General features: G+C 43.6%; 1 protein-coding gene across 2 annotated transcripts in view; it reads left to right on the top strand.

The window, feature by feature from the left end:
- Positions 1–16,189, top strand: part of PCSK5 (proprotein convertase subtilisin/kexin type 5) — a 739,798-nt gene that overhangs the window by 451,970 nt on the left and 271,639 nt on the right. For both annotated transcript variants that reach the window (XM_030193725.1, XM_030193726.1), the window contains exons 11-12: positions 3,288–3,405; positions 5,696–5,884. In XM_030193725.1, coding sequence (XP_030049585.1) covers positions 3,288–3,405; positions 5,696–5,884 — 307 coding nt within the window. The remainder of the gene's footprint in view (positions 1–3,287; positions 3,406–5,695; positions 5,885–16,189) is intronic.

Raw genomic sequence — 16,189 nt, 5'->3', positions numbered from 1 at the left:
ATATATCCAACAGTTCCAGCCATTATCGATTCCCATTGACCATCCTGTATTTAGGACTGTCCCTGCCATGAGGTGGACTTAGGGTGACAGAAGTTGGAGGGCGGTGGCGGTACATGAGTGCAGTATCTCATCTCCCCCTTTTCCTTCTGTTGCTGCTGCTATCACCCTCCCTTTTTCAGAGCCGAAAATGCAAATGGATTCAGTGCCCGCTTGGAGCCTTGACGTAGAAGCCCACACTCAAACACTGCCATGTTCTACTCCACCCGCTCTGAAGAAAATAGGAGGCATCCCAGCTTCAAGGCCCTTCACCAGTATTGAATCTACTTGCTCCTTTGGCTCCAGAATAGGGAGAGTAGTAGTGGCGGTGACAGCAGGCCCAGTAGGAGGAAGGGAAAAAGGGGAAGAGGTAGGATTCTTGGTAGAAGGGAAAAGAAGATGACTTATTGAATTAGGGTTAGTAAGGGGGGGAATGAGAAATGCTGTACTGTGGAGAGGGGTTAGAAAGAGAAAAGGGAGATGCTGAACTGCGGTATTCAAGGGTTTGTGTGAGTAGTGACTACATTGTGGTAAAGTGGGTATTATTATTAATATAAAAGTGTACATAGTGCTTTACAGAGACATAATGGACATTGGAGGGGGAAGGGGAAGGGGACATAGGAAGGAGATGGTGAACTACAGGAGGGGGAGGTGGTATAAGGCCTTGAGCTGCTGAAGGTTTGCCTAGGGCACCGTATACCCTTGAGCTGGCACTGTCCGTGTTAGAACTGCATTTTACTAGGAGGTGATTGACTATTTAACATTTTTGTTCAAGCTTGTCATGATCATTTAGGGGGAGGCATGAGGCATGAGCCAAGTGGGGTGCGAGTGGGTGCTGAGGACACCCAGTATTGATTAAGCTCCTTCATTGTGTCCAGAGGAGCAATTTGTATTGTTTAGCACCAGGGGCGTAGCCAGACTTCGGTGGGAGGGGGGTCAAGAGCCCGAGGTGAGGGGGCACATTTTAGCCCCCCCCCCCCCCCCCGGTGCCGCCGACCCCCCCCCCCTGCCATTGCCAACCCGCCGCCACTTTTCACAACCTCCCGCCCTCTCGAGCTCCCCCACCCCCCACGAACCCTCCCCCGCTGTCGCCTACCTTTGGTTTTGCTGGCGGGGGACCCCAATCCCCGCCAGCCGACGTCCTCTGCAGTCAAAGTCTTCGTTCTGTTGCATGCTGACATCCTGCACATTGTATGTGCAGGACATCAAACTCAGAGAACAGAACGAGCTTTGTTCTGTTCTCTGAGTCTGATGTCAGCATGCAACAGAACGAAGACTTTTTTGACTGCAGGACGAAGAGGACGTCGGCTGGCAGGGATTGGGTCCCCCGCCAGCAAAACCGAAGGTAGGCGACGGCAGGGGAGGGTTCGCGGGTCGAGTGGGTCGTCGGGAGGGGGGTCCAGGAGGAAATCTACGAGGGCCCAGGCCCCCTCAGGCCTCACGTAGCTACGCCACTGTTTAGCACCCCCAATCATTTTGAAATATTGGTGTCTATGAGTGTAGGAGGGGTGCCATATCTACTTCTCAGAGCTTAGTGCAACTGCAAAGTTTCTGCAGGCAATTTTCGTATTTCAGGATATCTAATATTCCTGAATCAATAAGCCAGCATATTGCTGTACACTTAGGGTTACCATATGTCCGGGCAACCGGGCGGGTTTTGCCAATCAAAATGGCCACCGAGAGTTGAAGTGACCTCGCGAGATTTCAACTCTCGGCGGCCATTTTTAATCAGCGCTGAGATCAGCAACAGGAAGGGTACATGCAGGGCAGCGCTCCGGGCAGGAAAGAGGGGGGGCTCTTTCCTGCCCCGAAGAGGTCACTAGACCACCAGGGCAGTAGTAAGGTAAGGGGAGGGGGGATGATGGTTTGTGTGACAGGGGGGAGGGGAAAATGTGACAGGGGGCGGAGCGAGGGTGTGAAAGGGGGCGGGGCATGTGTCCTTTTTTGGGGCCAAAATATGGTAACCCTATGTACGCTTTCATTTTGCTCCTTCTCCTACTCTTGCTTAGGTTAGACCTAGCTGACCTAGGGGAAACAGCTGTTTGGTATGGCCTGGTTAGCCATCAGAGATGTAGCTCCTCTGACTGCTGCTGAGTCTTCTTGGACTCCTGCAGCACCTCAGCAACTCTCTCCCTTTTTCTCTAGAACCTCTGACCCAGCTTACCAAGGGCCTTAATTAGTCCTCTTCAGAATCCAGGAGGAAATAACCAATGGACAATTAAGCTCAGTTTCTTATACCTTACTGTATACAAGGTCTGTTTAGGAGTGGGGACTCCACAATCCTCCTCATTCAGAAGGACACAGAGGTTAACCTGTGTTGTTCTGCTACAGGAAGTGTAATGGAAAACTTAAAAGGAAGCTGTGCGGAGTTTGATTACCATGTGAAATGAGGTTAGGTCCAGAGGAGAAGGGGAAGGGCGGGGAAAAAATGCAAAAAGACATTGGCTGTAGAATTATACATTCACTGAAGAGGAGAGCAATGGAGGAGATTCTTGTAGAGGAGATACCAGCAATCAAGCCAGCCAGTAATGAGGGTGCAAATCTTTGTAAGAGCTGATCTGGAAGGCAGAAGAATTAGGAGTTTGATATACAGATCAGGAGAAACTTAATGCCTCTATATGGAGTTCCTTAGCATATCCCAGTTACACATATGGTATGTCTAGCTGTTTAGCTATGTTTGTGATTCATAGAAAATGATAAAAACTATTAACCGTCAACTATCATTTTGTGTTCATGTGAAAAGCACCAGTGGTTGTACCCTTAGTAGCTGAAGCAGTTAACAAAATACAGGGTCAAAAGTCAGCCATCAGCTCCACCACAGATTTAATGAAAAAATAAACAATAAAGTTTAAGCAGGTTCTTCAGTCTCTCACTCAGCTTGGCGCTCCAGCCATGTTGTAATCATGCTTATTCATTCTCATATTAAAATGTATAAATGTGTGTAACCATGACAAATTTGACTGTCCCACTCCTAGGTCTGTTTAGATTTATTTATTTATTTTATTGCATTGCATTTGTATCCCACATTATCCCACCTATTTGCAGGCTCAATGTGGCTTACATAGTTTTGTTAACATAGTTATTGCGGGTTCAATGTGGCTTACATATTTTGTTAGCAAAGTCATTGTAGGGTGACAGATACATTTAATAGATGTGGTTGCAGCTGGATTGTGCCCACTGGCAACTATGAAATATCCTCTGCTCAGGCATTTGGTGAGTGTTAATTTAACGGTTTTGTATTTTTCTCACAGTGAGCCACCTATATGGATTTGGGTTGATGGATGCTGAAGCCGTGGTGATAGAAGCAGAAAAGTGGACAACAGTTCCTGCACAACACATATGCGTGGAGAACACAGACAGGCAAATCAAGTAATATATATCATATACGCTCACCCAGGATGATAGTTCCTGAAACACACTTGGTGTAATTTTTTTATTCATATTCACATTTAAACATAACAATAAAAATGAGACAGTTCTCTAGGCATCTTGTACTGAAGCTTAAGTCAGACTTTCTGACAGGGGGGCTCTTTTTAAATTATTTTTGGAGCTGCCTGTTATCATTGAGTCTGATGGAAGTACATAGATCTGAAAAAAAGAGTCACATTAAAGGAAAAGAAATGCTTAAAGGGGAACTCTGTGCTCAGGATTTCGGTTTGGGCAATGAGATTTTGGCACATGCAGATGGTGGATCGACTTAACATGGAGAGGGCTTTCTTCTGTAACTGGTAGCTTCCATTTTGTGCTAGTTACATCAGCAGTTTGCAGAATCCTTATGTTGTGGGAAATGGAGGGCTGTATAATATTGTATACTCTTGCACTTCACCCATGCCCCAAGAAGCATCCTACAGGTGAGCTATGTCACAGTTCCCCTTGCTCTATAATTTACTGTTCCTCTAATTGGGATGAGGGGAATGTTTTTATTGTACTGGATAATAAATGCTTGAATTTCAAACATTGCATATCAGTGAGGTGGTAATTATTAGGATTTTCTTTTTGGTGCCACTAAATCTGATAATGTTGCCCGTGCTGCAGATGTGACTGTTGTCTGCTGCCCTGGAGCCACCTGTAGGTAACAGGCTATATAATAATCCCAAATTTCCCTCCCCTCATGTATTTCTCCTCTTTTTTCGCCACACCCAGCATTCGAAGTATAAAATGAGAAGAACTTACAACATTATAATACACAGCCCGGCTAAAAACCCATTTGTATGCTTCCATTTGCTTATTTGTTTTAAACTGAAACTGTTTTAAAGGGGTCGTCAGAAAGGAGAAAGGTAGCTTTCAAGAGAATCGCATTTTAACTAGGCTGTTGTCTCATGAGAGAGTCACACAGCAGTAACTAGAAGTTAACAAAGCCTTTCCATTCTTTGATATTTCAGGTTTTTTTCGTGTCGATCAACTGAAAGCAGTTCCTGTACGCTTTACAAAATCCAGCTTCATTAGAATCTGTTTCATTCATCTATCTTTAATCCTAGGTGACAGCAAACTCAAAAAGCAGACTTCAGCCATAGGAGCAGGCTTGCTCGACTACAAGTTCAGCTGTTAACTGTGCTAACCTAGCACTGTCAGAATAAAGGGAAAGAATATTTGAAAGGCCCTTGAACAGTTGAGAAAAGCTTTGTGGAGTTCATAAAATACACGGCATAAATTTTCCAGTGAGATACATGAGCTTTTCCAAGATGCCAGTGTGATAAAACTGTTTATTAGGTACAGGAATGGCACCTGGCTGGTTAAATGGTACTTCACTGGCTATCTCCCACTGAATATTCTCACTTAGCGGATAGCTGGTTATATCGTGTGATATAACATGGTATCCGCCGATTTTCAGCACTTCGCCAGCTAAGTTTGGCAGCCAAACTTGGCCGCGTAAAGAGCAGGTCTATCTTGGGCCGCTATGAACTTAGCCAGCTAGCACTGAATATCGACTTGGCTGACTATGTTCTTAGAAGCCAAAAATAAACCGGATATTCAGTGCCAGTCACCAGAAATGACCCGGCATTGAATATCCAGCATCACCGCTGACCGCGGGAGTTAGCCGGGCTAACTTTCATGGTCAAAATATTGGCCCCACAGGGCTTCATTTGTAGACAAAAAAGGAAGTGAAGCCAGGGGAAAGGGTGGGCCAGGGGCAAGAGCAACAGGAGAAAAGTGGCCAAATTAGGGAGCAGACTCTCTTCTGCTCCAGCTCATTCATGGGTGCCAACTTTTCAAAATGATTGTGGGTGCTAAACACAACACAAATGATCCCTCAATATTAGGGGTGCTCTGCACTCGCAGAGCTGACACCTATGGGTTCACTCACTCCCCTTGTCTTCCGTGCAGCATGGCTGTGGCACAACATTCCTGCTGTTCTGGCTCTGTTTTCTAGGCCATTTCCCTGGAAATTATGTCCTATTGGCATGTGCAAAAAAATTGTTTTCTTCAAGTTAATCAATTAAGGAGCAGAAGGCTCCGGTGCAAGTTAACATTGCCTTGCAGATGATTTTCATCTGCTACACAGCTAGAAGGTCCAATTTTGCTGGATGTATGTAGTAAAAACACCATTTGGTTGATGGCTTCAGATCAGTATATTATTGGCAATATTTTTGGCTACCAAGAGTCAGCAACAGTGAATAACCATGCCCATATTTTGTTTGTTCTTTTTGCCCTGGTATAGAATAATACGTCCTGATAATGCTGTACGATCGGTATACATAGCCACGGGCTGTGCTGACAACTCCAACCACCATGTAATCTACCTGGAACATGTGGTTGTACGCATCACCATCATTCATCCTCGTCGTGGAGACCTGGCGATCTATTTAACTTCTCCCTCTGGAACAAGGTCGCAGTTATTGGCCAACAGGTAACTCTAGCTAGCACTGATACACAGTCAGAGCTGTCACATTGGTAATTAAAGAAGGTGCTGTGTGAAGGAAGCAGGCTGATAATGCAGATGTGGTTGCAAATGCAGAAACCTAATCCTATTTGCAGGAACAGAAAAAAACAAGCAGAGATTAGCTCTGATGACTACTGAATTCTAGTCATTATGAAGATCAACAGAGGGTTAGAATAGCTAGCGGGGCCTCTAATTTTCTTGAAACCTGTAATCTTTAGGGAGGGAAGAGGAGGGCACAGACACATTCCAGCTGCCATAGGACTCTGAGGTGGTGAAGGAAATAATGATAAGGTCGGTATTATAGTGGTCTAAGAGAACTTGTTTAGGCAATAACTGAGTGTTTATCATCTGCACCTCCATTCTTTCCTAGAAGGTGGTGTAGTGAGCTTGTTTCCTGAATTCCTGTGTTCATGACTTTTGATCACTGATCCATTTTAGCCCCTTTCCCCTTGCACTAGAATGTGTATGTAGGAGCCTGTATAATGAAAAGCCTGGACAATTTTTTTCTGAAGAAACTCCTTTTCAGTAGTGCACGAGCAGTGGCTCAGCAGGCCTCACCAGAGAAGCAACAGTGCAGGGCTGTTGCTTTATTAGTAGTGCTGTGGAGAATATCCTGCCTTCTGCTATTCTTGACACTTGCCTGGCTGGAAGCTTCAAAATGAAATTGAGTATCATGCTTAAGTGAGGAGAGATGAAAGTATGTTAATCTTCCTTCTCCCCTCCTTTGAATCCCCCCTCTCCCCCAGAAGAAATTGCTGTAAATGTTTGGATATGAAATGAGTGCCTCTGGATCGCTGATGGTGTGAGATGAAAATGTCCTATTGTCACATGTTCACCTCTCACAGCAATTTCTCTAGGGAGGAAGGCCCATGTCTTGATGTAACCAGCAAGAGGGTAATTTTCAAAAGCATTTGCATGGATAAAGTGGTGTTTTCCTTGCTGAAATGGGCCTGTGTAAAATTGCCGGCCTGATCTGTGAGTAATCCAAGGCACTCACAGCGCCTGAGCCATATGGTAACCCTAATCTAGGCATGTAAATGTACCCAGACTAAGCAGCAGGGTTTGTTTTTCTATGCTTCCTTTTGAAAATTCAGCCATGTGCACATTAATTGACCCTAAAATATTTGTGTGCCAAGGAACAGGTGTAAATGTCTGCAAATGGTTTCTCTGGGGAATTTTGAAAGTGGAAGTACACACAGTGCTGTACCAAAAACTGTGTGAGCGGTGCAACCGCACAGGACAGAAATATGGAGGGCCACAAACATTGGTGATGGGAAAGCGAGCAGTGCAGGGGCTCTGAAGGAAGTGAATCAAGGCAGAACTACAGCTCTATTCGGTGCTGAGTACATACTTACTAGTGCCTTGAAAACTGTGCACATCCTACACAGAGAAGAGCGTGCGCATACTTTTTAGACAAGTGCACAGTTTTAAAATTCTCCCTTCTCCCAACCATAAGATTTGACTTACCTTGTATCAGTCCTTATCTGTTAAAAAAAATGCAGTTGCTATGGCAACACACCACCTGTTCCTGAAAAGTATGTTCAGCAAAAAAAAAAAAATCTAAATTGGCAAAAATTGGAGTTAGTATGTTGTGTGACATAAATAGGGTGGTTTCTCTTTTGAGAACTGAAATAAATAAGTTGTATTATAGGAAGCTGTGTCCAAGCCCTTGCAACAAGGAAGGGAGAGAGAGCATTTATCTCTGTGTTTTTGTCTCAAGAGCTGCAGGTTTTTGTACCCAAAAGGTCTCCCCCCTCTGAAACTAGTCCTGTTGGTGTTATTAAAAGCCAGTGGGAGATTAGTTCTTGCCCTCATCCTGTATGTTCATATGAATGAGTGAAACATGTGGTCTAACCATACTGAATAGGCCATACTTAACAGCCTGGAAGAGCCAGAATCCAAAATTAAAAAGCTGTAGGACGGAGCCATTCTCATGCTCGCCAGTGAAAGCAGAAACCAGTAGAAATGTTGATGTGCATTGTACAATACACTAACTTTTCTAGACTGACTTAGTATATTTATTTATTTTTATTTATTTCTAGCATTGGTATCCCACATTTTCCCACAGATTTGCAGGCTCAATGTGGCTTACATTTGCCGTAATGGCGGTTGCCATTTCCGAGTAACAGAGTACAAAAAGGCATTACATTAAGGTGTATACGTACATGGTAAAGAGGATTGCAAAAGAATACGAAAGAAGAGTACAACCGGCATTTCATTACGTTGCATACATACATGGTAAAGAAGGGTATATTGTGGTAGTGTGTATTGGTTCCTGCGTGATAGATAGGATTGTAATATACATTATATCATCGGCTGTAGAAAAGCCATATTCAACATAGGGTTAAAGTGAAAGAGGTTAGTCAGTCATGTGATATGAGTTCGATTTTTCTAGATCATGTGTAGTTTTATTATTTAGTGTTGAGGATGAATGTTAATGGTATGCTTTCTTGAATAGATCAGTTTTCAGTAGCCTTCTGAAGATAGTTGTTTTTATGGCCTTCGGTAGTGCGTTCCAAAGCTGCGTGCAAACGTAGGAGAAACTGGTTGCGTATGTGGATTTATATTTTAATCCCTTACAGTTGGGATAGTGGAGATTGAGGAATGAGTGTGCTGATCTTTTTGCATAGATAAGGAAAGAGGTACTTCTTACACATAATTTTCATAAATTATGCTAGCACACTTGTAAGGCAAATTCAAGGCAATTTAGCAGCACATCTGTGCTCCATTAGGGCAAAGGTGTATCAGGTCCTGCTGTATACTTCAGCTGACTAAAGTGGTTTTCTTCTTCATACCAAGCCTTGCTTGCCTGATTAATGGTGTAATACAAGCTTGTTTCTGTCTTGTGACCTCATCTCAGCTGGGTTCAGTGCAAAAGGTTTTGCTTCAGTAAACATATTTTAGTACAAAGTATGGTAGTTTTGTCCAGTGGTCTGTCATGGATTGTCACCATCCTTTTAGATGGTAGACCTCTGCAAACTAAATGGGCCTTTCCTTCAGCATATGTTGTTTTGATTTAAACATCGGCTTGCACAGGACTGATTTAATTAAGGGAACATGTGAGGCAGAGGCTCAATGGATTCCATTCCTTTGCAGGCACTGGTGGATTATGTTGTGACTGGTCTTTCATGTATGCTCATGTAAACTGTGTTAAAAGGAACATCTGTTTTCTTGTTTAGAAATTGCAGACTAGATGGATCAATATCCAGTGATGTAGTTTAATGGATAAAAATTTAAGAAACAGACAAAGACCAATCTGAGTCTGATACCCAGTAATCATTGTAGAGCATTAGTTCTCAGCCCAGCCATCAGTTTACAGCAAACTTGCCTTAACATGACCTTGCTGGGTGGCATTTTTTTTTTTCACAGAGAGAGCGGTGGATACTTGGAATGCCCTCCCATGGGAGGTGGTGGATATGAAAACGGTAACGGAATTCAAAAATGCGTGGGATAAACATAAAGGAATCCTGTTCGGAAGGAATGGATCCTCAGAAGCTTAGCGGAGATTGGGTGGCAGAGCTGGTGGTGGGAGGCGGGGCTAGTGCTGGGCAGACTTCTACGGTCTGTGCCCTGAAAATGGCAGATACAAATCAAGGTCAGGTATAAACAAAAAGTAGCACATATGAGTTTATCTTATTGGGCAGACTGGATGGACCGTGCAGGTCTTTCTCTGCCGTCATCTACTATGTTACTATGCTACGTTACTATTTTGAACCTACTCTCTAACCCATATGCCATACCACCTATGTAATTGTGTATCTCAGTCCTTAGCTCTTAAAGAGATCCAGACTTGGCATGCAGAATTGTTGCCACGTGACTTGTGCCACAGGCAGATTAGCAAATTAAACACACCAAAGTTCATCAGATTTATCTGTCCAGCTATGCCCTGTAGTCAGGGGTCCTAATTAAAGAAAATACCGTGACATGTCGTAAACCATACTGGTGAGTTCACTGGAGATGATCCGTTTTCTCTACCTTTGTCTGCTGAAGGGAGGGCATTGCACTGGCTAGTTCAGGAGAGTATGTCCCATACTAAAGGAAAGGAAATTAACAGGTATGATATAACTTAGATATATACCTGATGAAAACTGTCTTTTCAGGTGTTGACCAGCCTTCTTGCAACCTACCAGCTTGATAGATCCCACTCATGCATCTGCTCTTCATTCTGCATGTGAAAGAAAGCAAAATTGCATTCCTATAATAGATGTTTTCTGTAGACGATAATATCTATTATTGCTATTTATTACTAGACTGCTCTTTGAACTGACAGGCCAATCAGGATAGTTTTTCTAATCAAAAATTATGAGCGATTAACTAGTGGAGTCATCTATTAACGTGCTAATGCCATCAGACCAAGAGGGGGATAATTTATGTTGATAGCATTAGTGGGTGCTGCTAGTATGAGTCCTAATTGAAGCGCATCTGCTGGGACGTGCGTTCCCCAAAGCTTTTTCTAGTGCCTGTAGGCAAAATCACTCACTTGTGTCTGATTTGTCCTGCTGTCTAGAGAGAGCAAATAGTAAGGTAGGCAACGATGCTTATTCACTTTTTGTGCTCTTCATACTTTAAACTGCTTATTTTCTAATTATGATTCTTTGTTCAACATTTCTTTTTCCTCCATTCTCTAAAATTGCTCTCCCCACAAGGTTCTTCCTTTAATTTATTTGCTTGCTCATCTCAGCCCGCTCTTGTGCTTCTGCCTTCCATCAAGTTCATTCCCTTGGCCCAGTTGCTGACCCTTCTCTGTAATTCTCCTTTCCAACTCTGTATCATTGCTATGTGTCTTTTCATCTATGTTGATCCATCCCTTCAGCCTCCTATCTGCTGTGGCACAGCTCCCATTCATCTAGGCCTGAAATATAGGTTCTGTTCCCTTTGACTTGGCTGTGGCACCAGCAGCAGCTCATTCAGTTCTGAACTAGCCCTAGCATTAGTAGTCCTTCACTTACTAAGTCTCAGCTAGTGCACAATTTTTCCAGCCCTAATTATAAAAATGATTAATTTTGTTAGACCACCCAAAGTTATAATCTGGATAAAGTTGCAGTATTAAATTACTTTTCTGTATCTGAGTTTAGGATACTAATGGAAGGATTGCAGGGGGAAAGTCAGTCATGGTTGTCTGAGCAGGTCACATTTTGCACATGGATGACATCCTCTGTGAGAGTGTTGAATGGACCTCCTTTCTAGAGCTTGCTGATAATTGCTTGTTAACATCCAATTGATAGCTCTGATTAGCTAGTTAACCAATTAAGTTACACGCATTGTTATAGAATACTCTTTGATTTCCGCACAAAATTAAGGAGCGATGTATATTCCCTATGCCTGGAATAGACTCCCTGAGCCAGTACGTCAGGCTCAGTCTCTGGCTGTCTTCAAGTCTAGGCTTAAAGCTCACCTCTTTGCTACTGCTTTTGACTCCTAACCATGACTCTCTTACTCAACACCCTCACTTATCACCCCTACCACTGCAATTTCCCCACCCCTAGCTGTCTGTTCGTCTGTCCAATTTAGATTGTAAGCTCTGTTGAGCAGGGACTGTCTTTTCTTGTTAATTTGTACAGCGCTGCGTAAGTCTAGTAGCGCTATAGAAATGTTTAATAGTAGTAGTAGATGTATAGAATTTGGGGAATAATGCTTTGCATTCAGACATGCTAGGTTCTGAGTTAGGAGTTGTCATGCAAGATAAAAGACCTTGGAGTCATTGCAGGCACTGTGTTGAAATTTTCAGCTAGGTGTACTGTGGCTGTAAAAATGCAAATAGAATGCTAGAGATTATTTGCCTCTATATGCAGTTCTGGTCCTCCCATCTCAAAAAGGATATAGTGAAATTAGAGAAAGTACAGAGAAGGGTGGCAAAAATGATAAAAGGCATCAAACACCTCTCATATGAAGAAAGACTAAACAGATTAGGGCTCTTCAGCCTGGAGAAAAGACGACAGAGAGGGAATATGATACATAAGTACATAAGTACATAAGTAGTGCCATACTGGGAAAGACCAAAGGTCCATCTAGCCCAGCATCCTGTCACCGACAGTGGCCAATCCAGGTCAAGGGCACCTGGCACGCTCCCCAAACGTAAAAACATTCCAGACAAGTTATACCTAAAAATGCGGAATTTTTCCAAGTTCATTTAATAGCGGTCTATGGACTTGTCCTTTAGGAATCTATCTAACCCCTTTTTAAACTCCGTCAAGCTAACCGCCCGTACCACGTTCTCCGGCAACGAATTCCAGAGTCTAATTACACGTTGGGTGAAGAAACATTTTCTCCGATTCGTTTTAAATTTACCACACTGTAGCTTCAACTCATGCCCTCTAGTCCTAGTATTTTTGGATAGCGTGAACAGTCGCTTCACATCCACCCGATCCATTCCACTCATTATTTTATACACTTCTATCATATCTCCCCTCAGCCGTCTCTTCTCCAAGCTGAAAAGCCCTAGCCTTCTCAGCCTCTCTTCATAGGAAAGTCGTCCCATCCCCACTATCATTTTCGTCGCCCTTCGCTGTACCTTTTCCAATTCTACTACAGTGGTGGAAATAAGTATTTGATCCCTTGCTGATTTTGTAAGTTTGCCCACTGACAAAGACATGAGCAGCCCATAATTGAAGGGTAGGTTATTGGTAACAGTGAGAGATAGCACATCACAAATTAAATCCGGAAAATCACATTGTGGAAAGTATATGAATTTATTTGCATTCTGCAGAGGGAAATAAGTATTTAATCCCTCTGGCAAACAAGACCTAATACTTGGTGGCAAAACCCTTGTTGGCAAGCACAGCGGTCAGACGTCTTCTGTAGTTGATGATGAGGTTTGCACACATGTCAGGAGGAATTTTGGTCCACTCCTCTTTGCAGATCATCTCTAAATCATTAAGAGTTCTGGGCTGTCGCTTGGCAACTCGCAGCTTCAGCTCCCTCCATAAGTTTTCAATGGGATTAAGGTCTGGTGACTGGCTAGGCCACTCCATGACCCTAATGTGCTTCTTCCTGAGCCACTCCTTTGTTGCCTTGGCTGTATGTTTTGGGTCATTGTCGTGCTGGAAGACCCAGCCACGACCCATTTTTCAGGCCCTGGCGGAGGGAAGGAGGTTGTCACTCAGAATTGTACGGTACATGGCCCCATCCATTCTCCCATTGATGCGGTGAAGTAGTCCTGTGCCCTTAGCAGAGAAACACCCCCAAAATATAACATTTCCACCTCCATGCTTGACAGTGGGGACGGTGTTCTTTGGGTCATAGGCAGCATTTCTCTTCCTCCAAACACGGCGAGTTGAGTTCATGCCAAAGAGCTCAATTTTTGTCTCATCTGACCACAGCACCTTCTCCCAATCACTCTCGGCATCATCCAGGTGTTCACTGGCAAACTTCAGACGGGCCGTCACATGTGCCTTCCGGAGCAGGGGGACCTTGTGGGCACTGCAGGATTGCAATCCGTTATGTCGTAATGTGTTACCAATGGTTTTCGTGGTGACAGTGGTCCCAGCTGCCTTGAGATCATTGACAAGTTCCCCCATTGTAGTTGTAGGCTGATTTCTAACCTTCCTCATGATCAAGGATACCCCACGAGGTGAGATTTTGCGTGGAGCCCCAGATCTTTGTCGATTGACAGTCATTTTGTACTTCTTCCATTTTCTTACTATGGCACCAACAGTTGTCTCCTTCTCGCCCAGCGTCTTACTGATGGTTTTGTAGCCCATTCCAGCCTTGTGCAGGTGTATGATCTTGTCCCTGACATCCTTAGACAGCTCCTTGCTCTTGGCCATTTTGTAGAGGTTAGAGTCTGACTGATTCACTGAGTCTGTGGACAGGTGTCTTTCATACAGGTGACCATTGCCGACAGCTGTCTGTCATGCAGGTAACGAGTTGATTTGGAGCATCTACCTGGTCTGTAGGGGCCAGATCTCTTACTGGTTGGTGGGGGATCAAATACTTATTTCCCTCTGCAGAATGCAAATAAATTCATATACTTTCCACAATGTGATTTTCCGGATTTAATTTGTGATGTGCTATCTCTCACTGTTACCAATAACCTACCCTTCAATTATGGGCTGCTCATGTCTTTGTCAGTGGGCAAACTTACAAAATCAGCAAGGGATCAAATACTTATTTCCACCACTGTATATCTTTTTTGAGATACGGAGACCAGTACTGAACACAATACTCCAGGTGCGGTCGCACCATGGAGCGATACAACGGCATTATAACATCCGCACACCTGGACTCCATACCCTTCCTAATAACACCCAACATTCTATTCGCTTTCCTAGCCGCAGCAGCACACTGAGCAGAAGGTTTCAGCGTATCATCGACGACGACACCCAGATCCCTTTCTTGATCCGTAACTCCTAACGCGGAACCTTGCAAGACGTAGCTAAAATTCGGGTTCCTCTTACCCACATGCATCACTTTGCACTTGTCAACATTGAACTTCATCTGCCACTTGCACGCCCATTCTCCCAGTCTCGCAAGGTCCTCCTGTAATCGTTCACATTCCTCCTGCGACTTGACGACCCTGAATAATTTTGTGTCATCGGCGAATTTAATTACCTCACTAGTTATTCCCATCTCTAGGTCATTTATAAATACATTAAAAAGCAACGGACCCAGCACAGACCCCTGCGGGACCCCACTAACTACCCTCCTCCACTGAGAATACTGGCCACGCAATCCTACTCTCTGCTTCCTATCTTTCAACCAGTTCTTAATCCATAATAATACCCTACCTCCGATTCCATGACTCTGCAATTTCTTCAGGAGTCTTTCGTGCGGCACTTTGTCAAACGCCTTCTGAAAATCCAGATATACAATATCAACCGGCTCCCCATTGTCCACATGTTTGCTTACCCCCTCAAAAAAATGCATTAGATTGGTGAGGCAAGACTTCCCTTCACTAAATCCGTGCTGACTTTGTCTCATCAGTCCATGTTTTTGTATATGCTCTGCAATTTTATTCTTAATAATAGCCTCCACCATCTTGCCCAGCACCGACGTCAGACTCACCGGTCTATAATTTCCCGGATCTCCTCTGGAACCCTTCTTAAAAATCGGAGTAACATTGGCTACCCTCCAGTCTTCCGGTACTACACTCGATTTTAGGGACAGATTGCATATTTCTAACAGTAGCTCTGCAAGTTCATTTTTTAGTTCTATTAATACTCTGGGATGAATACCATCAGGTCCCGGTGATTTACTACTCTTCAGCTTGCTGAACTGACCCATTACATCCTCCAAGGTTACAGAGAATTTGTTTAGTTTCTCCGACTCCCCCGCTTCAAATATTCTTTCCGGCACCGGTGTCCCCCCCCAAATCCTCCTCGGTGAAGACCGAAGCAAAGAATTCATTTAATTTCTCCGCTACGGCTTTGTCCTCCTTGATCAGATGGAAAAGTTAAATAGGGAATGGTTATTAAACCTGTTGTGCAACAGAAAAACCAGAGGACACTACATGAAACTAATAATCAGCAAACTGAAAAAAAATTGTACAAAGTTTTTAGTTTTTTTTGTCTTTCATATAGTGTATAATTAAGGTCTGGAATCTGTTGCTAGAACATAGAAATATGGAAATATGATGGCAGATAAGGGCGAAGAGGCCCATCCAGTCTGCCCATCCTCAGTAACCACTAATTCTTCCTTTCCTAAGGGATCCCATATGTCTATCCGACACAGTCCTCGTCTTCCCGTCCTCCACCGGGAGGCCATTCCATGCATCCAACACCCTTTCCGTGAAAGAGTATTTTCTTAGATTCCTCCTATTTCCTCCAATGCAGCGGAATTCAAATTAGGCAGGTAGATTTGAGTGAGCCCATTGCTCATCCCTGCTAATAAGCTATGAGAAATGGATCTACTTTTTGGGATCTGCAAAGTATTTGTGATACGGACTAGCCACTGTCTGAGATAGGATGCTAGTCTTGATGGTCCTTGGTCTGACCTGGCATAGCTTTTCTTTTATCTTTAATCAATAATTAAATGAGGGCACAGGATCTTTCTCATTTCACTTTTTAAGAAGCAATATCTAGGATAAAACCACCAACAATTCTATTCCAAACCCTTAATGTGTCATCTACTCTAGCTAAGATCCCAGAGAAAATTACTCTGTCATGTGCAACCTGAAATTCCTAAGTACTGATCCTTTCTCAACAGAATATCTTCTCCACTATCCCCCTAATTCTATAAAAGTCACCAAAAAGTGTGCATGCAAATTTGGCACACAATTTAATTAACAAGCTGTTTAGCACCAATAATTGGCTTTTTAACAAGCAATTATTGGCT

The sequence above is a fragment of the Microcaecilia unicolor genome, chromosome 2, assembly GCF_901765095.1.
Source record: "Microcaecilia unicolor chromosome 2, aMicUni1.1, whole genome shotgun sequence".
Classification (NCBI taxonomy): domain Eukaryota; kingdom Metazoa; phylum Chordata; class Amphibia; order Gymnophiona; family Siphonopidae; genus Microcaecilia; species Microcaecilia unicolor.
Note: the sequence above shows the minus strand (reverse complement) of the source record. Positions and strands in the feature narration are given on the sequence as shown.